Source organism: Elgaria multicarinata, chromosome 4 (genome assembly GCF_023053635.1).
Source record: "Elgaria multicarinata webbii isolate HBS135686 ecotype San Diego chromosome 4, rElgMul1.1.pri, whole genome shotgun sequence".
NCBI classification, from domain to species: domain Eukaryota; kingdom Metazoa; phylum Chordata; class Lepidosauria; order Squamata; family Anguidae; genus Elgaria; species Elgaria multicarinata.
In genome coordinates, this window is record NC_086174.1 from 89,581,816 (window position 1) to 89,607,231 (window position 25,416).

Sequence of the window (25,416 nt, forward strand, 5' to 3'; positions counted from 1 at the left end):
CTCTGGGTTGCAAGAGTAGGACAAGGCACATGAATCTGCAGCCACACTGGAACTAAGAAACAGAACCTGTAAGTATGACTCATTTACAACGTTGGAGACCCAGGGTCACGTGACGCTATGCGTCACAGTAACCCATTCAAAGCGTTAGAAGAACACCAGTGTAGATTCCCACCTGGTGACCATTGCTGGAAGGGATCAGGAGGGATGGTTGAGCAGGTGTCTTCTTAGCAGAGCTCCCCTTCTCTGTCTCCTGCAGCCTGGTGGAATAGCTACTGCCAGGTGACCGTTGCTGGAAGGGGGCAGGAGGGATGGCTGAGCAGGTGTCTTCTCAGCAGAGCTCCCCTTCTCTGTTTCCTGCAGCCTGGTGGAATAGTTACTGCCAGGTGACCATTGCTGGAAGGGATCAGGAGGGATGGCTGAGCAGGTGTCTTCTCAGCAGAGCTCCCCTTCTCTGTCTCCTGCAGCCTGGTGGAATAGCTACTGCCAGGTGACCGTTGCTGGAAGGGGGCAGGAGGGATGGCTGAGCAGGTGTCTTCTCAGCAGAGCTCCCCTTCTCTGTCTCCTGCAGCCTGGTGGAATGGCTGCTGCCAGGTGACCGTTGCTGGAAGGGGGCAGGAGGGATGCTTGAGCAGGTGTCTTCTTAGCAGAGCTCCCCTTCTCTGTTTCCTGCAGCCTGGTGGAACAGCTACTGCCAGGTGACCGTTGCTGGAAGGGGGCAGGAGGGATGGCTGAGCAGGTGTCTTCTCAGCAGAGCTCCCCTTCTCTGTCTCCTGCAGCCTGGTGGAATGGCTGCTGCCAGGTGACAGTTGCTGGAAGGGGGCAGGAAGGGTGGCTGAGCAGGTGTCTTCTCAGCAGAGATTGTGTGGCTCAGGTGAGTTTAAACCAATGATCTTATGACTTACACAGTTCACATACTAACAACTTCTCTACACCCAGCTTCTTATCCTGCAACTTTATGACAGGTTCTTCTTCCAGATTCCTTGTGGGATTAAGATCAGTTCTTTACCCGTGCTTCCCTGTTTTCCCCTCAGGAGTTCATTTCTCCACAAGTTTCATTATACAGACACTACATAGCACTGTGGTTATAGCACTCTGTAATTCCATGGAACGATTCAAATTGCCATTTTTTAAATACTGCATTTTCCCCATTACTAGCAAAGCCACAGCATAGGTCACAAAGCATAGGAGAGTCTCTGGAGGTTGATAACATCATGTAAAGGACTATAAAGTAACCAATATGAATTGCAAGATAAAATTCTGGTGTAGAGGCCCTGTGTCACGGCACTGATCCAGCTCCCATATTTATATTTATCTCACTACATATTCTCATTAAAGGTTCACTACTAAGCATACTTAGAAGGGACAGAAGTTCTATTGGCACATTTGGCTTTATTTCAAAATAAATAAACATAGGATTGTGCTGTTCCTACACTTTTGCAATTGGACTTTGAAAACACTTTATGCAATTAGGGTGACGAAGTCTGATTTCATGTAATTCCCTTTGACCCCAAACCAGCAACAATCTGTTTATGATTAATTTCATCTAAACTTTGGTTCACCTGAGTGCATCTGAACAATTCAGCTGGCTTAGTCTGAGTGTATTTGAGGTTCATTGGGAGAATGTCTGCCCAAGAACATTTTAGTTGACAAAGGATTGTTAATCATTAATTCTAGATTTCAGCTAGATATAAAAAAGAATGTTGGTGATCTGGTCTTATGTATGATACAAAACTTCAAGGCCATGCAGTTCAACAACAGATAAAAGTTAGGAGCATCTGGGATGCGGTAGGGAGTACTGGATAACTTCCTCTGCTCCAGTAGACAGAGAATGGAGAAGGCGGTCTGATTTTGGATCTTCCCTGCCCCACCACCTCCCAATTGGAGAGGGAGTTAGATTCTTACTTATTTAAATTGTATAGCGGTAATAAACAAGGTTTCCTCCCTGTCCCCGGTTTTATTTACCCTGGTTATTGACTTCTTAGCATGTAATCTTCATTCAAATCCAGGGACTGTAGGGATTAATGTTTGGAACAAAAGTCCTCTGGTAAGTTTAGATGCTGATGACATGTTATTAACGTTGTGGGACCCAATGGTGGCACTTCCTCATTTGAAATTAGAGTTGGAAGTTTTGAACCACAACAGGGATTCTGATAAACTTCAAGAAATCATATTTGCTATGTATTCATATCTGTTTTGGGCATCAAGTTCAGGTTTCTTAAGGTTTGGGTACCTTTGGTTCGTAATCACTTTCATTAATTAGGAGTTTTTATTCTAAAACATTTTTAAAAAATCTATCAAATATGGAGGCTGATTATGAAGGATATTAAATGATGGGAAAAACTAAAACTTTCCCTTGCTAACTGAGTAGCAACAGCTAAAATAATGATTCTACCAAAATGGTCTTATCCGTTCTAAGTCGTTCCTTTTGATTTATCATTTTAAACTATTTTTAACTAGGACTAAGCCAGTACAGCTCTCCAGCAGCAGATGGCTAGAGTATTCCTAACACAGGGCATGACTAGATGAGGGTGGTGGAGGGGGATGATCTTGTGACATCCGAGGAGGAAGAGGACAACACACCCACCATTTTGTTGTTGTTTTTTAATCGAAAAAGAGCAGAGGAGCACTCCATCGCAAAAGTGAGGTCACTCGCAAGGAGCCGGGACAAAACCGGGACAGCCGGCCACACGTCCCGCGGTTTTGGGATCATCCCAAGACTGCGGAAAAAGTTGGGATTAAAAGGTAGGGTGATATCCAGGGGAAAGGTTGGGATCATCCCTCCCGGCTCCCAGGATCCCCTGTGCATCATGTAGATGCACAGGGATGATCCTGGGACAATCCCTGGGATATTGCCCCAGCTAGACATGCCCACAGCCTGTCGGCTGTGTCATTTTTGTTCTTATTTGGATCAGAAGGTGGAAAGCCATTGGGTAGGGTGACCATATGAAAAGGAGGACAGGGCTCCTGTATCTTTAACAATTGCATAGAAAAGGGAATTTCAGCAGGTGTCATTTGTATATATGGAGAACCTGGTGAAATTCCTTCTTCATCACAATAGTTAAAGTGCAGGAGCTATTCTAGAGTGACCAGATTTAAAAGAGAGCAGGGCACCTGCAGCTTTAACTGGTGTGATGAAGAGGAAATTTCACCAGGTGCAATATGCATACAAATGACACCTGCTAAAATTCCCTTTTCGATACAACTGTTAATGATACAGGAGCCCTGTCCTCTTTTTCATATGGTCACCTTACCATTGGGTGCAAACTGAGCAAACATTACTACACTCGGATTCGGTGGGGATATTCCCATACATTAGGAAAGATTTGTGCAGGTTGACAGTAGGAGTTTCTTTCTCTCTGTCTGCCATTTTATGAGTGTGGAAGATTAGGAAAGAATGGTTGATGCCTGGGACTCAGGCATAATCTGGCTGGCTGGGTATCAAGTGGGCACATTCATTAGGCAAGAACTGATAAAACAGCAAGTTTTGCAAGAGCTTGTGCCTTTTGAATCATTCTTTATTATGTTAGGCGCACAGGGAAAAGGTTTGGTTTCTAATATTTATAATGTACTTATTAATCTACGTATGGAGAATGCTGATGGGTTAAAAAAGTGCTGGGAGTCTGATTGGAGTATCACAATTGATAAAGATACATGGGGAGACATGTGGTTTAAATTTCCTTTCAAGTCTGTTTCCTCAGTTATGAGGAAGCAGATTTTGAAGGTATTGCCAAAATGGTATCTGACTCCAGCTTGTCTTTCTCATTTCAGCCCCGCTACCTCAGCCCTTTGTTGGAATGGTTGTGGGGTTTGTGGATCCTACCAACATATGTGGTGGTTGTGTGAAAAGGTGGCTAAGTTCTGGGATGCAGTTTTCGCTGAAATAAATACGATTACAGGTCAAACCTTGTCTAAAACTCCAGAACTTGCTTTACTGAACCTTTTCCAAGGCGCAAACAAGACTAGTTTATTTAAGCCACTTGTGGGGTATTTCCTGGCAGCTGCTAGACATGTCATAGATCGCTTTTGGAAGACCTTGGAAGGAGCAATGCTGAATAATTAACTTTAAAAAGTTTGGAGAACTGCTCCAACTGAAAAATTGACAAAGAATTTACGCCTGGCTAGAGGACAAAAATACAAGGACATGATCTCCGCTGATTGGTCTTGCTTTATTAGGTATACAGCTCAGGATGATCTGTATAAAAGACTTCCTGATGTATAGCAATCATTTTGGCTGACATAGGAATATGACATTGTGACTGCTGACCCTTTTTGTATTATTTAAATGCTCTTGGTTCTGTTAACTAGAATTTACCTCTGGTTGTTGTTTTGTTGTTGTTGTTTATTTGATTGGGGAAGTCTTGCTATATATTGAAAAAATGCATCATCATCATCATCATCATCATCATCATCATCATCATCATCATCATATCCATTTCTAGTGGTATCTGTGCCCATATACATCTCTGCTTCTCTCAAACTGACAGCATTGAATGTGAAATTAACAAGATAGAACTGTCCACATCTGTACCATCAGACTCACACACTTCTACTCAGTATTCTTGTTCCTGACAAGGCTTCTATGTCCATTCAACTGAATATGCGTAGAAGCCCCTTCACATCTTCCAGATCAAAATGGGAAGGGTGATGCTCATGGGGACGTTGGGGACAGTGGTCATATATGTGCCCCTGCAACATTGGATTTAACCTACTGTTTGAAAATGAGTAGTGTTTGCACTATTACTGGATGAGCTTCTGAGATTTGGAGTAAACAAGGTTAAGAGTCTGCTGTCAGGCAATGCAAGTATTTATATACATTTGTGAAAACCTGCAAGTTTCTGCTGGAGAATGTCATGTCTCCCTCCTCATTTCCACCCATTTTCCACAAGTGGTTCTCATCAGTCATATATAACACAGTACCTTTTCAGTTTGAAGATGGCTTGGATGGAGTGCGCTGTGCAAAGGCAGTGTCTCCCCTGCATTTGTTCAAAGGGAGAGGTTCCCACGCTCTACTTCTGTCATTCCACAGCCCGTGTACCTGTTCCAAGCCTCCATATGCAGTGCTTAATTGGGTCCGGTTGACAAAGGGACAAGAACAAATAGACACAGAAGCCTAGCTGGGATAATAAAGAGCCTCAGCTATGGGGTGGTATACAAATGTAAATAATAATAATAATAATAATAATAATAATAATAATAATAATAATAATAATAAATGCCCCACAACTTTTATTGACTCACTTGAATAGGCTTGGCGGTGGCATAGGGTGTGGATCCTGTAATTGGCCAGCCCCCTGCTGACCGATTCCTCTGGCCTGGGTGCCACGATCACTGGTAGTGGTTGGAAGGGGTCAGGGGCACACCACAGCGCAGACTGCTAATGTGAACCCCTTGCCACCACCACAGACGTGGACAGCTTGCAGCCCCCATGCTGGTCTGGTCTTGGCATCATGCCCCCAAGTTCCCTTACGGGAATCTTCACCATGGGTGAGCAGGGAGGGCAATCCCACTCCCCCTCACCCATGGATCCAGCCCAAAGCCTATCATGCCACAAGAGGCGGGGGATGGTTGTCCCTTACCAAACCCACCTCGGCACCCCACCTATTCTGGTTGCAGCCAATACATGAACCTTCTGGTTCGAACCAGAAGGGCTTGCACAAGACAATGCATGGCGTTATTCATCTTCCATGTGGCCACCTCGACTGTCCCAGGCTTTGGCCACTTCCAAACATGTCTCTCAGGAGACAAGGGCTTGCACAAGGCACCACATGACCTAATTCATCTTCCCTCTGATCAACTCAACTGTTTGGGTCTTTGGTCGTGTGTCTCTAAGGAGCTCAAGGCGCATCCCTTTTTAAAGTCCTGCTGTTCTACCCAGCGTATGATACGGTGCCCAAAAATCCATGCAGAAGAGGTATTTTTTTGCCCTGCAGCTATAGATGCAGTTTGTTTGTTTGTTTATTTATTACTGAACAAGCTAACCAGTCTGTATTTTCTTGGCTTCCCCCTTGATCCCATTTAAAAAAACTGATGTTACATTAGCCATTCTCCAGGGCCATATTACATGCTGTATTTTTGTTAGAAGATCAGCAATTTCACATCTGAGTTCCTTAAGAAGTCTAGGATGGGTGATTTGCTCATCAACAGAAGTCTTAATCAGTCCCAGTGCTGGGTACAGGCTAGTACCCAAGGCTACTACTCAGTTTGAAAGGAATCCTAGTGTAAGAAACATCCACACAAAACATCCAAGAATGAATTCAATATGAAATATATTAAGTAGATTAGATAAGATCAAGTTTCACATACTGTATGTTCCAAAACCAATGCTTTGTTAAATAGCAAAACAAGAATATATGTTAATTTCTCTATCCTGATTATTTTTTCCAGTATTCAATAAAAGGCTTCCATTCCTCTGTAAATTTGGGGATCTGTTGTTTGCCATTTCTCAACCTGACTACTTCACTGATTTTCAATAATTGTGCAGTTTGCTAAACTTTAATAAACCATTCTTTAGATACAATTAGTTTTCTATTTTTTAAGTTCCTGGCTAGATTGTAAGCCTATGCGGCAGGGTCTTGCTATTTACTGTTTTACTCTGTACAGCACCATGTACATTGATGGTGCTATATAAATAAATTAATAATAATAATAATAATAATCATCATCATCATCATCATCATCATCATCATCCATGATGCTGGAAACAAATTTGATAGCATCGGCTGATGAATTTTTGGGACCTCAGATTGAAAAATGCTCCAACAACATTGTTTTAGAGTTAAGAGATAAATTATAATCTGTTATTTTAAGAACTTCCCTCTTAACTTGTTTCCAAAACTCTTGGACTTTTGGACACGTCCACTACATATGCATATAATCAGCCGAGTACATCACACATTTCCAGCAGACACAATTACCTTTTCTATATATTTTACACTATGAGGTGTTAGTGTAAATCAACAGTAAATTAGTTTATTAAAAAAAATCGTTTAAAATACACAGATTGAGTTGGCCATTCCTCTGGTGAAAACTATTCTCCATTCTTCATTAATTTTAGCTTCTATAATGGACTTCCAATGGCTTTTAAAGAATTCACCTTTATTTATGTATTTATTATTTATTGCATTTGTATACTGCCCCATAGCTGAAGCTCTCTGGGTGGTTCACATAAGATAAAAACATTTAAAAACAATATACAAAAATTAAAAACCACAGAAACATGCAAAATGCACATACATTTAAAACCTCTATAACAATTTTACAAATGATGAGCCAAAAAACAGACTCAGGCTCATTACATATTGCTAAATGCATGGGAGAAGAGAAAAGTCTTGACCTGGCACCGAAAAGATGACAATGTTGGTGCCAGGTAGGCCTCATCAGGGAGATTGTTCCACAGTTGGGGGGCCACCACAGAGAAGGCCCTCTCTCTTGTTGCCACCCTCCAAGCTGCCCTTGGAGTAGGCACCAAGAGGAGGACCTTAGATGTTGAATGCATTGTTCAGGTAGGTTCATGTCAAGAAAGGTGTTCCATCAGGTATTGTGGTTCCAAGCTGTGTACGGCTTTATAGGTTAAAACCAGCACCTTAAATCTTAATCTAACAGCAGAGTATATATTTTTGACAGTAAACCTTTAAAACTTTTTTCTCCTCAATTAGTTTTTCAAATTTAGATAATTCCATTCTTAAGAACCCAAGAGTGCCAGTAGAGGAAGGAACTCTTGGGCTCAGTTAGGACGACACACTAATCAACCGGGTGGTGGTGGTAATAGGAACAGAATGGAAAACAACTGTTGATTAGCATGTCATCTGAACTCAGCCTTGAACTCCCTGCAGCCGCCCCAGCTGCAGCCTTTGGAGGAGCTCCACCCCTCCAGAAGGAGGTGAAGGGTTGAAGCCATCCTGTTGCCAGAGAAAGAACATTTGGGCATCTCTATCAAACTTCCAGGTAGCCAGACACAGAGAAGAACCCAGGAGCACCACTACAGCGTTTGGAGTAGTCCTACCCCTCCAGAAGGAGGTGAAGGGTTAAAGCTGTCCTTTTACCAAAGAAAGAACATCTGGGGTTTTCTTCTATAAACATTGCTGCTTTTTAACAGAATTGACCAACTTAATAGCTGTACGTATACTGCTTGCACTCTTGTTAAGTCTTGATGAACTAAATGTTATTAATAGCTAAGTTTAGACTTAGACAGAAATAATAATGATCATTTCCTGGTCTTGCAAGAACGTTGAATGAAAGACTTAAGCCGTTTTCCGTTTCAATTCTCCAAGCCTCTATCTTGTTCCTTGTTGTGAAAAAGCACTGAATGCTGATAACAATACAGTAATGTACTCAGCATATCACTCTGTAAAACTCTTAACAGCGCAGTTCAATATTTTAAACTGATGTTAATTCTGGAAGAGTAGAATGAACAAACCTCCTTCACTTATTTTTCTTAATTTTTCTCTTCTTCCTTCTTACTTTCTAACTAATTTTTTTTAAAAAAATTAGAACAAATATTAGAAATGTGACTATGAATACAAGAAATTATATGTGACACCTTGAGGCAGATAGCATAGTAATGGAAGATTGGAAATAAACAAATATTGGAAGTTCAGATTACTAAATTTGAAGAAAAAATAATAGCTAAAATAGATTAGACAAAAAAGAAAAGAAAAAGAAGAAATTATTTCTCATTCCAGTGCAAAAGCCTTGGTTTGATAAAAGTCATGAATAGAGAGTTAGAAATTTTATAAGATAAAAAGTATCAGTGAATGAATGAGAAGAGGGTATGGGAAGAGTTAATACTGAGTTTCCCATCCTTTACTTCCCATCCTTTACATTATAGAAGGAACTTTCCTAGGGCAATCGTATTCTTTCTAGGGCTTCCTCTTCCTCAGTAGTATGGAATGACCCTGGAGTTAGGAAACATGGCCAGGAGGGGCAGGAGAAACCACTTTCTACTAAGTCAAACCATTGCTTCATCTAGCTTGGTATTGTCTGCACTTGCTGTAGTGACTCTCCAGGGGTTCAGACACGGGTCTTTGCCAGACCTACCTGGAGATGCCAGAGGTTGAACCTGGGATCTTTGGCATTCAAAGCAGGTCCTCTACTACTGCTCGGGACCCTAAGAAGGCTAAGAAGACTAAACTGGAAAGTTGTTAATTACTTCTCTCTTTCATTGCAGGCCTTTCAATTATGGCAGAAACTGAGGTCCCACCTAAATTATTTAATTTTAAAGGATGTTATTTTCATTCAGACATCATCATACCTGAACATCTTGAGAGACTAGAAGATTTTGTAGTCAGGGATACTGATATATTTTTAGTCACTTATCCAAAATCGGGTAAGAATTCTATATAATAAAATAGTTGGGGGGGGTTGTCTTTGTTTTTGGTTTTTTGGAATAGAAGTTTTGTTTTGAATTTAAGAATTCTCAGGCTGCAATCCCATACAGACATACCTGGGAGTAAGCCCTATTGAACTTAACGGGGCTTATGCCTAAGTAGACATGCATAAAATTGTGCTGTAAGATATACGAACCAAACTACTCTATGAGGCTTAGAGATGATGTAAAACTCGTGCTGTGCTGAACCCACCCATTTTGTCCCTGCGAAAGAGACAACTGCTTTTCATCTTTTTTCACCTGTGGGTGGGGTGATTTTCTTATAAGTTTCATAGTGGTGGTGATGTGTGTGTGGGTTGTGATTACAGGTAACAATACAGCATAATGAGCAGCGTGAATGTTCTTTTGAAATGAAAATCCTTCTTGGCTGCTCTCCAAAGTCTCCTGTGTTGGTGCAGCACTTGCTGGAAAACTCATAAAAAGACCCGAATTCTAAGAAGCATGGTTGCTGGATGATTGGTGATATCATTCAAGAACATGAGTTATCCCATCTTCTCAGCTGGGAGGGAAAAGAGCCTTTTGAAAGCTTGCCTTAAAAAATCCTTTTCGGAGTTGGAGACATACCTGTGCATTAGTGCCTGATACAAAGCAACTGTTTTTTTTATAATTATTATTTTCTTTAAAACCTTCTAAAATGAGCATGGCAGTCCTCCAAGAGCAATAGGGGTGAGGATGGACAGAATAGTCCATTGTACCCTCTTTCTTCTCATAGAAGTAAACTCCACTTAAGATGTGTGTGCGTATGCCAAATAAATGCATTGAAGATCGGAGGTGGGGAGGTTAAGACTGCTACCCTAAGCAGATTTACGTTACACTCCTATGCAAGCCTACTCAGAAGCAAGCTCCACTAAGTTCAATGGCACTTACTCCCAGGAGAGTGAACTGACGCTGTGTACTAAACACTCTGAGGACTGGAGCAGTAAATGATTCCTCCTGGCAATCTTCTTCTAAGTCCTGTATAGCCAGATCCATAGGGAAAACTTCAGCAGCAGGAGCAGCAGCAATGGTCAATTGTTCCTTGACTTTTTCAACTGCCTCTTTGAGTAGAACGTTTCCAGAAATACATTTCCTGTTTTCTCTATTGAATGTCAGTACATTTACATTTCTAACAAAAAGAGACATTCTGCGGCCAGCGCTAAGGTAGCCTGCAATACTGAACAGTCGCCCTGAATGAATGCTTGTTGGTGGGCCAGAAAGGTGGGAAATTGCCGCTTTAAAAAGTGAGGGCCGTATTTATCTCCTGGTTTGCCAGCATAAAAGAGGGTCCCTGACAGGGTCCATGAAACCTTCCCAAATTGTTTCACTGAAGTGACAGGAGGGGAGTTGTGTGTGTGACATTTCTATTCCCCCACTTGCCTCCGCATACAGGGCTGAAAGAATGCAGGAACATACTGCAATAAATGATTTACTGTGAAATAAGGTCTCAGTGGCTCTGTTTTAGCTAGAATACTGCTGCACTCAACGTTCAAGTTTACTGTTAGAAGGAGCAATAGAGGAAATAATTTGATACATTTTAAATGAAGTGAGCCTGCCCATTAGTTCAAAAACATTGCTAAAGTTTCTTCAGCTTTAAAAGGAAAGGTAAACATTTTGTAAACTGCCCAGAGAGCTTCGGCTATTGGGTGGTATAAAAATGCAAAAAATAAATAAACTGAATCCTCCCAGCCATATTATTGATGACAAATGCATGTTAGTATAGTTTAGTTCTGTTGCTCTAGATTTAGATCAAGTAATACAAATATATCCCACAATGGAAGTGCTTTCAAGCTAATTTGGGGGAAACACAAACATCACTGAATACGCATAGTGATATAGCCTCATTATCAAAATATATCATTGCTGGCCTTAGATATTTTTGCTTTGCAAATCAGAATGACGCCACATTTATTCTTCTGTTTCTTGGTGATATATGCTTATGTCAGGCTTAGGTAATTCAGAAAGGTTTAAATCAAGCTGGTTTTCCTTTCTAGGAACTGTGTGGACCCAGAACATTATGTGCTTGATTTTGAATGAAGGTCACCGGAATGGAACTGAGAACACGATCACATATTATCAGGCTCCATGTCTAGATTACAATATAACTAATGTGGATTTTACCAAGCAACCATCACCTCGTATCATAATAGCCCACCTGCCCTATTATTTGGTTCCAAAGGGGCTGAGAGACAAAAAAGGAAAAGTAAGCAAATCTTGTTAATCTCTTCTAGTTAAAACATTAACTATCCACTGCTCTGTTGCTGAATCTGTACTCTTGCACAGGAAAAGTATGCAGATTGATACATGGTCTCAATTTTTTTTAATATTAGAAAAATGAAGCAAAGCACTTCATATGCATGACCTTTATTTTCATTCTTTAAAGCTTGTAAGCTTTTACAATAAAACATAGGTCTCAGGTAAGTACAACAAATTCAGTTTGACATGAACGTTATGTGCGTTCCCACAGAATCTGCTAATTTTCTGCAAAGGCTAAACGTTTTGTTTTCATCTTGCAGGTCATTTATGTATACAGAAATCCTAAAGATGCTATGGTATCCTCATTTCTTTATTTAAACCCAACAGAAGGATTAGGAAAATCATCTGCTTTGGAGGACTACATGCAGCAGTATTTAGCTGGGAAGGGTAAGACTGAAAAGTGGTGCTGTTAAAATAAAGCGTTTAAATGCAAACAACTAGTTTACAACCAACTGCAAAGAACAAAGAGGCCTTTTCCTAACCCACATCCAAAGGTCTGCTCAGTGGGATTAGGATGGGGCAGAAGTCCTCTTTTGCTGGTAGGGCAGCCTGTCTGCCCCAGAGGCCACGGAACGCTTTGCAGGCGTAGGAGCAGCGACAGCAATATTCCATCAGCATTAGTACGCAATTCAGGGAATTTTTAGGGGTTCTGGGTGGCAGTTTTGGATCCACTTGATCCATCGCCACCTTGCTTCTCTCTCATCCCTTGGACCAGGCCCTATAATAATGCTAACGTGAAGCGAGCAAAGTTCATTTCCCTCTGCCAGATTAAAATGTTCTCCCATCTCCTGGCCGTGCTGCAGTGAGAAGGCAGGATTTGGAAAGTGGTAGATTATCTGCCGTGCGGCTTTCCCACACTTTATAAACACTTAGACTTACTCTGCTCATGACATCGGAGGATGATGATGATGATTAACATTTATATACCACCCCATAGCCAAAGTACTCTGGGTGTTTTACATAGGATAAAAGCACTTAAAAACAATATACAAACATTTTAAATCACAAAAACATACAATTTTGCACAAGCTGCAGCTTCCAAATCGTCTTCAAAGGCAGCCCCATATAGAGTGCATTGCAGTAATCTTAACTTGGAGGTTACCAGGGCATAGACAGCTGAAGGCAGGTTATCCCTGTGTAGATAGGGGCATAGCTGGGCCACCAACCGAAGCTGATAGAAGGCCACCGAGGCCACCTGAGCCTCAAGTGACAGAGATTGTTCTAGGAGAACCCCCGAAGATATGAATCTGCTCCTTCAGGGGGAGTGCAACCACATCCAGAACAGGTTGAACACCCTCCATCCGGTCAGCAGAACCACCCACTAACAGCATCTCAGTCTTGTCTGGATTGAGCTTCAGTTTATTAGCCCTCATCCAATCCATTTTCATGGCCAGGCACTGGTTGAGCACATCCACAGCCTCACCTGATGAAGATGAAAAGGAGAAATAGAGCTGCGTGTCATCAGCATACTGCTGACAACTCACTCACGGATGACTGCACTCAACGGTTTCAAGTAGATGGTGAACAGCATGGGGGACACAACTGACCCCTACAGATCCCCATACTGGAGAATCCTCAGGGCCGAGCAGTGTCTCCTGAGCACTACTTTCTGGAGCTGACCTGTCAAGTAGGAGCAGAACCACTGCAATGCAGTACCTCCCACTCCCAACTCGGACAGTCGTCCCAGAAAGATGCCATGGTCGATGGTATCGAAAGCTGCTGAGAGCTCAAGGAGAATCAACAGCGTCACACTGCCCTTGTCTTTCTCCCACCATAGGTCATCATACAGGGCAACCAAGGCAGTTTCCATACCAAAACCAGGTCTGAAACCCGACTGAAATGGATCCAGATAATCGGTGTCATCCAAGAGTGCCTGGAGCTGGCTCACAACCACCTGCTCAAGGACCTTGCCCAGGAATGGAACATTTGTTACTGGCCTATAGTTATTAAGATTGTCAGGGTCCAGGGAAGACTTCTTCAGGGGTGGACTCATTATTGCCTCTTTCTGGCAGCCCGGAACCACTCCCTCTCGCAAAGAGGCATTAATCACTTCCCTGGCCCAGCCAGTTATTCCATCCCTGCTAGCTTTTATTAGACAAGAGGGGCAGGGATCCAATAAGGAGGTGGTTGCATGAACCTGTACAAGCATCTTGTCAACGTCCTCAAGCTGCACCAACTGAAACTCATCCAGAAAAACTGGACAAGACTTCTCTATACAGTTTGAATTCCCCTTACAAGAGTAAGGGGACTTCAAACTGTATAGACAATGCAGACGTCTAATTTGCCACTCACCTGCTCAGCTGGGGCAAGAAACAGGAAACTTGGATGAGTAGCAGTTTAGCAAATTATTTTGTGATCTATTAGCTGGTACATGTGTACCAGCCAGACCCTGCCCCACCCCTTCTCTTTCAAGTTGTAGCATACAGGCAACATATTACCATTATTGCATTGGAACAAATCCTTGGACATTTGTAGCAACTGTTGCTGCATGGGAAATCTTATGGCCCAGCCCAGTTTCTATTGCAAACAAGATAAGGGAGGAACACTGAACAAAGGTGTTGATTTTTCTTTCTTTCTTTGTTTGACCAACAGTTGCTTGCAGCTCTATCTTTGATCACGTGAAAGGGTGGTACACCCATAAGAACGAGTTCAATGTTCTCTTCCTTTCTTATGAAGAGATGATTAAGGTGAGATACTGATCGCTTTTCTTCTCATGAGCCAATATGACTCAACGGATAGAGTGTTCGGCTTCAGCAGGTGGAAATCCCTGCTGCACGCAAGACTTTTACTAAAGTAAAGTAAAGATGGCCTCCTTAAATAAGAATTTGGGAGTCGCGAAGTCAGCCCTGGAATCTTTGTCCTTGTACAACCATCTCTTTTGTGCAAGGAAGAAGGGCTTTCCAGGCTACTTCAGACACCACTTTTCTATATCTACATCTTAACAAAGCAAGCAGGGCGGGGAGAAAGGGATGGTGTTTCTCTGAAATTTCCAAATGGGCCAGACACTTTTTGGGAGGTCTCTTGGAACATTACAAAAAAACCTTCTGCTTGGCTTTTAAAAGCCCAGAGGGAGTGTTTATGTCACTGCACCCTCAGATTAAGGTGTGAATTATGACAGCCCTGTCTGGTAACAGAGATGGAAGACGTAAGCATTGCAAACTGCTTTTCGTGCTTTCAGTGCTATGGAAGATGATGATGATGATGATGATTAGCAGCAGCAACATTACATAGGAATATCAGCTCCACCTTCACTTGCTTCTTGAAAAACAGGTCACTTTTAGAAGGAAGGGAAAGGGAGAGAGGAAGGAGGAAGGGCAGATTTAACACATAGCAGAGTTTTAATATTTGTCATAGAAGTTAAACAGGGCTGGACTGGCTACATGAAGCCTGAAATCAGCCTAACACAGGGGGGAGGGGTTTCTATGCTGTTACTCTTTGTTTCTCTCTGTTTTTACACCTTCTTTAAAAAAAGAGTAAAATAAAATAAAAATACATAAACCAGATAGACCAAGAATATAACTAAAAACAAAAGTAGTCATGCTGAAACACACACTCAGCTTTTGGATTCTCTTTTTAATAACCATTAAGGGCTTCACCAAATAATGCTAAAACTCCACAGCCTTACTGGGGCTTCTGCTTCTGGATTCTTTGTGGGAGTTAGACCAGCCTCTTTACATGGGCAGACACATACTTTGAATCAAGGACTTTCTTTCTCAGCAAAGTTCTGTATGTTTCACTTTTCAGCCTCTAGATGGTGCTGGCAACATGTCAGATTAACCTTCCTTGGGTTATCTCTGATCTTTTTATCTGCTGGATAAAAGTCAAAAAAGCAAGAGAAACCCCAGGAGGCTCCATGACGGACCAATCATCTTCCTGCAATAACAACCTCACGTAGAAGTGCTCTAGGAATGCTCCTCCCCCACCCCCAACAATCATGTATATAAAGAAGAAAATTGGTTAGGATCTTCCCTAGTCTTTCGCTGCATTGATAATATTTATTTTTTATCTGAGCACTGAACTTCCTTGAGGTTTGAGAAGTTCCAGGGGAGCTGTGCCTACCTGCACTTGGTTTCCACTGAAAGGAACGATCGCTGGGGAATTACGGTGTTTGGTAATATTTGAATTTATTGACAGATATAGAGAGTGAAGACAGATGGAGGCAGACAGCTTACACCCCACATTTGATCTCCAGAGGGGCTGGTCCTGAAAAGTGCTTTCTAGAAGGCTGCCTTCATGGCATTGGGTTGCTGCCACTTTGGGGAAAACCCTGCGCTTTCGCTGCTGCGAGGTGGCGGGGGCTAATCCCAATGCAGAAGGCAGTGTGGGCTTTTTGCTGGCCATTCGGCTTTCCAGGCCTGCCTCCTGCTCTGGCTTCCAGTGACCAATCAGGGGTTGCCTTCCAACCGGGAATGCCCCCAAGAGTAAAAGGCATTGCTCCACTGTAAAAGGTCGAGTTAAGTCCCTGACTTTTTAAATCTGCAGCTTTGTGGGAAAGTCTCATGGTTGCTGTGAGGTGGCTGCTGCATTGTATCATGGATGCAGCAGCACCCCACAGCCACCCTGGAGCTTTTATAATGTATGGACAGTCCCTAGGGCTCAGAACCAGCCTTCTCCCACTTCCTCAGTCCCACACAAAATTGCAGTTGCCATCTCAAAATCTGCTTCTGTTGCTCTGTTACAGGTGTCCCCAACCCACTTAAACCCCCCAATATATATGGAAGGCATTTAAGTCACAATGTGACTGAAAAGGAATCATAGAATAGTAGAGTTGGAAGGGGCCTACAAGGCCATTGAGTCCAACCCCTGCAGGAATCTACCTTAAAGCATACCTGAAGATGGCTGTCCATCTATGCAGCTGCGATTAGAAAAAAAAAAAAAAAAAAGCACTTTCTCTCCACCAATGCAATGGTAATTGAAATAGAGCCACATTGAGCATGTCTAGATGGGACGATATCCTGGGGATTGTCCCGGGATCGTCCCTGTGTGTCCACAAGACACACAGGGGATCCCGGGAGCAGGGAGGGATGATCGCTGCATTTCCCGGGATATGGCCCTACACATTTTTCACAGGTTTTCCCATGGTCTTGGGATGATCCAGGACATGTGGGCAGCCATCCCGGTATTGTCCCGACTACCCCCAAGAAACCGTGAGGAGCCAGGAACTCTGCAAGCACTCTGTGCTCATTGGGGGTAGGGGGGGAGTGGAGTCAGGGCTTTTTAAAAACAACAAGAACAACACTTACCTTTGCACAGGAGTGCTGGTGTGCTCCAGCTCCTGATTCTTTTTTTTAAAAAAATGGCGGGCACAATGTCCTCTTCCTCCTGGGACGTCACGTGCCACATGTAGGTGTGCAGGATGATTTCGCAATCATCATATCGCGAGATCATCTCCCTCCACCCCCCTCGTCTAGCCATGCCCATTGGCAGCTTCTTGAAAAACTGTCTGTATCTTCATTTCCACCAATGAATTAAGAAATAATGTTTTCCATATGGGTAGCCATGTAACAAAAGCAATGAAGAGCCTTATGGCACCTTAACATAACTCATTTATGATATTATCACAGCTTGTAGACATTTTGGTCACTAAGCTTAACGTAATGATACTCTAACAGCATAAGCCTATATACATGTCTACTCAGAAGTCAGTCCCTGAATTTAGTTGAATTTACTCTGAGGTAAGTGTGTATAGGATTGCAACTTTAAACTGTGAAATGAAATAACTCTTTATTTCAGGACCTTAGAGGCACCGTTTTAAAAATCTGCAGTTTTGTGGGAAAGCAATTAAGCAGCCAGGAGGTTGACAAAGTTGTGGATCTGGCTACATTCAAGAATATGAAAGCTGATCGTAGGGCAAATAATGAGATTGTACTTGGAAAAATTTTCAAGCAAGAGAACGTTAAACATCTACGCAAAGGTAATACTAATTCAAGAAAATCAAGTTGCGTCTTTATAACAATCGTGAAGCATATTAATGATTCATTTTAAACCATACACTAACTCAAAATGTTAAATCCTGAAATTGGGTATTTTTTTTTATATATATATATTTTATTTTAAAACACAAAATAAACATCTTACAAAAACAACAACACAACATACTACATACATTTAACTAAATGTTGAATACATATATATTGAGTAAATATTATCTATTACTTATCCTATCATACAATATACCATTCTTAACATATAAGTGCCCCCCCCCCACCTCGAGATCTATTCCTGCTTCCAAAATCTCATGCTTTCTTCCACTGGCGGTTTCCCACTTCCTTTAGAAAACACAAATATTAGGAACTGTTTCCAAATTCCTTCAAAATCATTTGATTTAGCTATCCCTCTTCTCCATTTCATATTACTTGTCAATTTATCATTAATAGCTATATCCCATACTTCTTTGTACCATTCTTCAATAGAATATTCCCCTTGAATCTTCCAGTTCCTAGCTACAATCAATCTCGCTGCAGTCAGCAAATTCGTTATCCTTAATTTCCTTTTTACATTTAAAATCATCTTCAAATAGTGACAGCAATGCAACTTTTGGTGTTCGTTCTATCTTCATTTCCACAATTTCTTCAATCTCCAAAAACACCATCTTCCACAATTTTTGAACATAGTTACATTCCCACCACATATGCAAATACGTTCCTTTAACCCCACAACCTCTCCAACAATTTTCTGATTGCTGATTGTTTATCTTATTCAATCTAACCGGAGTTAGGTACCACCTCCATACAATTTTAAAATAATTCTCTTTTATTCTTACTGACATATTTCTCAACGCTCTTTGTTTCCATAATCCCTCCCAACCCTGTTGTCCTATTTGTACCTTCAAATCTGTCTCCCAAACCATTTTACCCGAATTATCCTCCATCCCTTTCTTCACCAATATTCTGTATATTTCACTCATCAACCCTTTTAACACTGTTCTTTTCTCCCTTTCATTATCTTTCTTAACTATTAGTTCCTCAAACTTTGTTAATTCTCTACAATCTCCATTATCTCTTACCCACTTTTTAGTCCACTGTTCTAATTGCCTATAATTTAACCAAGTTAATTTTTTATCCTTCAGAACCTCTTCCATATCCTCTCTTGTGCTCATTCCTCTTAACCATTCCCTTAATTTCATTTTATTTTTTTCTATTAAAACTTTACTTAATCTACTCTTTAATTCCTCCGGGAAATTCTTCAACATTATTACCGGTGACAAAGGAGAGCTGCTTGGAAGCAGCTCCCCTTTATATTTACTCCAAATTTCCCAGTGAGACCTCAAAAGCGGGTTATTTATACTTTCCACCCATTTTTTTTTCCTTCCATAAAAAATACATTTTCCAAATTAGTCTCTATATTACTAGTAATTTTTTCTTCCATCCAATCTAATTCCTCTAATCCTGTAATTGCCTCCACTATATATCTTAATCTATTAGCTACATAGTATAATTTAATATTCGGGAGACCCAATCCTCCCTTTTTTTGGCTCAAATACCATTTACTTTTATTTACCCTCGCTTTCTTATCACCATTACAATAATTATTTATAATCCTTTGCCAACTTTTTAGCTCTAATTCTGAAATTTTTATTGGTAGCATCCTGAACACAAAATTAATCTTTGCTAAAATCTTCATTTTTATTAATGCTATTCTTCCAAACCAAGATAAATTTAACCTTTTATATTTTTCCAATTTTGCTAAAATCTCTTTTTTTAACACATTTAAATTCTCTTTCTCTAAACTCTCTAGCTTCTGCGTAATTTTTATTCCCAAATATCTAATCTGATTCTTAACTCTCATTTCTCTTCCCTTTTCTTCCCAATCCTTCTCTTCCTTTTTAGTATAATTAAACAACATCATTTCTGATTTAGACCAATTTATTCTTAACCCCGTGATATCCTCAAATTCTTTCAATTGCTGTTTAATTCTCCCCATCTTCTCTATTGGATTTTTTATCGTCAACAACGTGTCATCTGCAAACATATTCAATTTAATTTCTTTCCTACTACCTATTCCTTCAATCTCCTCATCTTCTCGTATTGCATTCGCCAATAATTCCATTACCATTACAAATAGGACTGGTGAGAGCGGACATCCTTGCCTTGTCCCTCTGGCTAGTCGTATCTTATCTGTCACACCATCATTCACTACCACTACGGCTGTATTTTGAGAGTATAACTGTTCTATTATCGCTTTAAATTTATTTCCAAACCCCATTTTATTTAAAACCATCTTTAAAGCTTGCCAGCTCAAACAATCAAAAGCCTTAAAAATATCCAATGCCAGAATTCCCGCTTTAACCCTAGACTTATTTATCACCTGTATTACATTTAATACTCTTCCCACTAAATTAGACATCTGTCTACCTGCCACAAATCCACATTGGTCCTCCCCTATATATTCCTCTATAAATTTATTCAACCGCCTTGCTAAAATAGTTGAAAAAATCTTAGCATCTTGGTTAATTAATGAAATAGGTCTATATGAATCAGGGACAGTCAAATCTTTATCTGGTTTTGGTATTAAAATTATTAATGAATGTTCCCATGATTCTGGCGTTCTATCCCCTTCCAATATGGAATTATACAAATTCAATAATTTTGGTACTAAAATTCCTTTAAAAACCTTATAATATTCTGGACCTAAACCATCTACCCCCGGTGATTTACCCGGCTTCAAGTTCTCAATTACTTCTTCTACTTCTCCTTGAGTTAATACCTTTTCCATTAACTCTTTATGCTCTATTTTTATTCTCTTCTTTATATACTTTTCTATAACAGCTTCCAACTTTTGTTTTTGAATATCCTTTCCCTTATACAATTCTTGATAAAACTCCTGAAAAATCTTTACTTTATCCTTCATTGTATGACAATACTTCCCTTGTTTATCCTTCAAAATCCCTATCCCATTCCTGGCTTTTTCTTTTTGTGTGAGTCTGGCAAGCAATCTAGAATTCCTATTACTATTTTCAAAATACTCCCTTTTCATATATATTAAATTTTTTTGAACCTCCTCTAAATTTAAATTTTCTAATTGTTTTTTCTTTGCTTGTATTTCTATTAATTTATATTTATTTTTAAATTGCCAGTAATCTTTCTCCATTTTCTTAATCTCTTCCTCCAATTGTTCCTGCTCTGCTACTTGTTGCCTCCTTAAATTACACATTTCTCTAATACATATCCCTCTTGATACTGCCTTCATGGTATCCCAAACTACTGCCCTTGACGTTCCTCCCTTCTCATTAATTTCCCAAAACTCTGTCAATTCTCTTTGCATTTTTTCTACCACCTTATTATACTTCAAAAGTTTTGTGTTTAGTTTCCACCTAAATGCTTCCTTATAATTCTTTTTAACTGTAAACTCTAAACTTAACAATGCATGGTCTGTTACCTTTTGAAACCATTATATAATCTATTCTAGAGTATGTCTGATGAACTGAGGAGTAGTAAGAAAATCCCGAATTCGATCCATTCAATAAACGCCAACAATCTACATAATCTTTTTCTTTTACTAGTTTATTCAGTATAGTAATATTATTTCTTTTTTCCACATTTGTGGGGTTTGATCTATCCACTCTATTATCCATTACCATATTAAAATCCCCAGCTAAAATAAGATATCCGAAATTGGGTATTTTACAGCACTGGGAAATGCCAAAAAGACAGATTCAAACTCTTTCCTCTGATCAAGAAATCACCCTTCTGCCAGTTCTATAGCAGGGACCACCTACTTGTATAGCAGTGAACACTCATTTCGTTTATGGTTTATGATCATGTAGGTGGGATAGAACCAACTGCAAGATTTTAATATCAGCATTCATCCATTGACCCTTGCTTGGCATTCATGACCAAGCACCACATTATTTTATATTGCCATATTAGTTGAGTATGAGAGTAGGGAAGATGAGATGTCCGGTATCTGATTTCCAAATGCATTCTTAAGAAACTAAAGATTAGTCCACCCTAAAATTTGCACCTTAAAGTACAAATTTAAAACATTAAAAAGTTAAAAAGACAATATAAAACCAGCTACATTAAAACCTGGGGAAAACCTGTGTAAAAAGGTATATCTTCAGGAGGCGTTTAAAAGATAGTATGTTTCCCACCTCCTGAACTGTACGAGGGAGGGTCCTCCAGATGGTGGGTGTCACCACAGAGAAGGCCTGCTGCCGAGGTTCTTCATAACATGTGAAATTTGATCCCCTGAGCAGGTTCTCTGAGCTTCATCACACCTACACGTTTGCCCTGGTTTGCCCTCGAATTATCCGCCTTCATTTCCATAGTGTATGAAAGCCTGAGCACTTATACCTTTTACTTATACCGCTTTCCTCTTTTGTTAGCGAGACCGCCCTTAGACACAGACGCCCCCAACAAAGAACAGGATAGTTGACAGAATGCAACCACTGAAATACACAGGAGGGATGAGAGCATTTATTTTGCAGGGAGGGAAAATAATCCAGACCTTCTGTGCTCCAAAAAGAAATGAAACATGGGGTATGAGAGCCAAAATGAGTGCAGGACATGGACAATGTCATGTGGGTATTGCTCTGCAAAATGGCATACCAGGCATGGGGAGTGTGTGATAAATCACTGGTGTGATTCAGCCACCCCCTTTTAGGAGAGAATTCTCAAGCCTGGGGACCTCCACATGTGTTGGACTGCAATTCCCATCAATGGTAGCCAGCATAGCCATTGGTGAAGGCTGTTCTAGAGCATCCATTTTTCCAGAATTAGGACAGAACACATGCGATCCACCAAAAGTGTATAGCCTTAACTTTCTTCATAAAACATGTTTTTTTCAATAATAATAATAATAATAATAATAATAATAATAATAATAATAATATCATGAAATTTCATGGATTTGTTTAATGGAGGAATTGAATATATCCACACTTTATACTAACAGAGTGTCACTGAAGTATAAACTCATTACATCTTCTTCTTCATTAATTATTCAATGATAATTTAAATAATATAATTACTATACCACATACAGGTTGAAATTCCTGCATGAAGTGTGTTATCCATGGAAAAGCAATTATCTTTACCAGTTAATTATACTATCTTATTAAAATGTCTCTATAGGCTGGCCTGGGTGCTTTATTTTCCTGGTAGAACATCTCAATATTTGTTCATGATGGGTATCTAGTGGGTTACATTGAGAGCACCAGGCATTTCTGGTCATTTGAAGATTAAGCATTTGATTAATCTCCCTGCAACAAACAGATTGTGAATTTATGCATGAGGAGTCTGGAGCCATCCCTAGTATTAAGGAGGGAGAGGCAGGAAATAAATAAATAAATAATTTTATTATTATTATTATTATTGGCAAAATCATCAATGAAATAAAAGTTCATTTTATCCTCTCCTCTTATCAGGTACCATTGGAGACTGGAAAAATATAATGACAGTGTCACAGAGTGAAAGATTTGACAAAGTCTTTCAGGAGAAAATGAAAGACATACCTCTCAAATTCATCTGGGATATTAAAGAGATACAAAACCATGATTAGCATGGACACTGAATAAGAAGACAAAACCTCCCTCTCATCAGGCATAGTTTTTTGCTCTGCTAAAAATGTTAACTAGTTTGAAATACAATATATCAATATACTAATTGATATTTGCAAATATTTTTTGAAATATTATAAAATGTTTCTGGGAAAGTATATATTAAAGGGATGTTTAAAATAAGTGTCTATCTTCCAACAACTCCAAGTGGTGTCACTCGAGACCTAAGATGTGATGTGAGATTTGCTGATCCAGCTGGAAACAATGACCATGATGTGATCAGATTTAGAGCTTGTCTACATGAAACAAAAATGCCATACCCTTACCGGGCTTTCTTCTTCTGGAGTCTTTCCGGGTTTACTTCTGATATAGTTATGCAGATTGACATGGTGCTGATCAACAATGAAATGTCTTAAGTGGTCACTGTTGGGAGGGCCAGAACTCCATGGTAGTGCATATGCTGTGCACGTATAAATTCCCAGGGTCAATCCCTGGGGTCTTCAGTTGACGGTGATAAGGTGAGAACTGTGGACGGCCTCTGCCTTTTGGAGTACCACTGCCCATCAGAATATATTATTAGCTGAATTGGTGACCTGCCAGTAGAAGGCAGCTTCTGACATACATTTCACCTCTTCCCTGGGTTCTTAGACAGATTCTATTCTTACTCAGAGAATGCTACATGTCTTAGAGCACAGTTCCAGTGGGGTAGTGATTATTAGTTACGTAATAGATCCTCAACACTAACTCTAGGGAGCTGGTGAGCTACTGTCATACATTGGACCTCCCCAAGACCTTGCATGGCACAATCACTGGTAACTGCTAGGGTCATTTTTACATTACTTCCTCCCTGCTTTTGCATGGTGTCAGGAGATATCTGAGCCTCCTATCTTCATATGCAAACTTTCTTTCCTATGAAAGGGTAAAATAGCAATTAAATTAGTTCTTGGCCGAATCCTTTCTCTCCCCCTGTGAAAGAGGCATTGTTTTTTCTGCCTCTTTTGCAAGGAAGGGGACAGGTTTTCCACATAGCTGGTTGCTGAGGGGACCAACAAACATTTCTAGTGAATGCCTATTGCATGATGTGACCTCACCCTCTACAACAAGTATTCAGGAAGAACTCCTGGCCTCCTGAAAATGCTGGGGGTGTTTAAATACATTAAAAAAGAAGACCCCTCAACAACTGGCGACATTTTAAAAGGTATCTGGAAACCCTGTCCTCCTGCTCAGAGAGAAAAATTCTCACCACTCCCAGCCTCTTTCGTCCAAGTTTTCTTTTTTTTTTCCACCCCCCACAAAATGCCAAAAATGGAATGGTCAAAATTTTTGGCACAGCACTAATTAAAATGACTAATTAAAATTTAGATCTCAGTTTAAATGTTGTTGTTGTTTATTCGTTGTCGCTTCCGACTCTTCGTGACTTCATGGACCAGCCCATGCCAGAGCTTTCTGTTGGCCGTTGCCACCCCCAGCTCCCCCAAGGTCAAGTCTGTCACCTCCAGAATATCATCCATCCATCTTGCCCTTGGTCGGCCCCTCTTCCTTTTGCCTTCCACTTTCCCTAGCATCAGCCTCTTCTCCAGGGTATCCTGTCTTCTCATTATGTGGCCAAAGTACTTTAGTTTTGCCTTTAATACCATTCCCTCAAGTGAGCAGTCTGGCTTTATTTCCTGGAGTATGGACTGGTTTGATCTTCTTGCAGTCCAAGGCACTCTCAGAATTTTCCTCCAACACCACAGTTTAAAAGCATCTATCTTCTTTCGCTCAGCTTTCCTTATGGCCCAGCTCCCGCAGCCATAGGTTACTACGGGGAATACCATTGCTTTAACTATGCGGACCTTTGTTGTCAGTGTGGTGTCTCTGCTCTTAACTATTTTATCAAGATTTGTCATTGCTCTCCTCCCAAGAAGAAAACGTCTTCTGATTTCCTAGCTGCAGTCAGCATCTGCAGTAATCTTTGCGCCCAGACATACAAAGTCTGTCACTGCCTCCACGTTTTCTCCCTCTATTTGCCAGTTACCAATCAAGCTGGTTGCCATAATCTTGGTTTTTTTGAGGTTTAACTGCAACCCAGCTTTTGCACTTTCTTCTTTCACCTTTGTCATAAGGCTCCTCAGCTCCTCCTCGGTTTCAGCCATCAAAGTGGTGTCATCTGCATATCTGAGATTGTTAATATTTCTTCCTGTGATTTTAACTCCAGCTTTGGATTCGTCAAGCCCAGCACGTCGCATGATGTGTTCTGCATACAAGTTGAATAGGTAAGGTGAGAGTATACAACCCTGCCGTACTCCTTTCCCAATCT

General features: G+C 40.6%; 1 protein-coding gene across 3 annotated transcripts; it reads left to right on the forward strand.

The window, feature by feature from the left end:
• Positions 1-7,898: 7,898 nt before the first annotated feature.
• Positions 7,899-23,300, forward strand: LOC134397788 (amine sulfotransferase-like). Of its 3 annotated transcripts, none has more exons than XM_063124748.1 (7): positions 7,899-8,115; positions 9,167-9,325; positions 11,356-11,564; positions 11,878-12,004; positions 14,210-14,304; positions 17,351-17,531; positions 22,986-23,300. In XM_063124748.1, exons 2-7 carry the CDS (start codon positions 9,178-9,180, stop codon positions 23,117-23,119), a joined length of 894 nt encoding a protein of 297 aa, XP_062980818.1. In that variant the 5' UTR covers positions 7,899-8,115; positions 9,167-9,177; the 3' UTR covers positions 23,120-23,300. The 3 variants fall into 3 exon arrangements, with proteins under 3 accessions (XP_062980818.1, XP_062980820.1, XP_062980819.1); XM_063124749.1 differs by lacking the exon at positions 7,899-8,115 and adding an exon at positions 8,977-9,083; XM_063124750.1 differs by lacking the exon at positions 9,167-9,325.
• The last annotated feature ends 2,116 nt before the right edge of the window (positions 23,301-25,416 follow it).

Coding starts and splice junctions, on each gene's coding strand:
- LOC134397788 (XM_063124748.1), top strand. CDS start 9,178: ATGGCAGAAACTGAGGTCCCACCTAAATTATTTAATTTTAAAGGATGT. Junction 12,005..14,209: donor GCAGTATTTAGCTGGGAAGG/GTAAGACTGAAA, acceptor TTTGACCAACAG/TTGCTTGCAGCTCTATCTTT. Junction 14,305..17,350: donor CTTATGAAGAGATGATTAAG/GTGAGATACTGA, acceptor TCTTTATTTCAG/GACCTTAGAGGCACCGTTTT.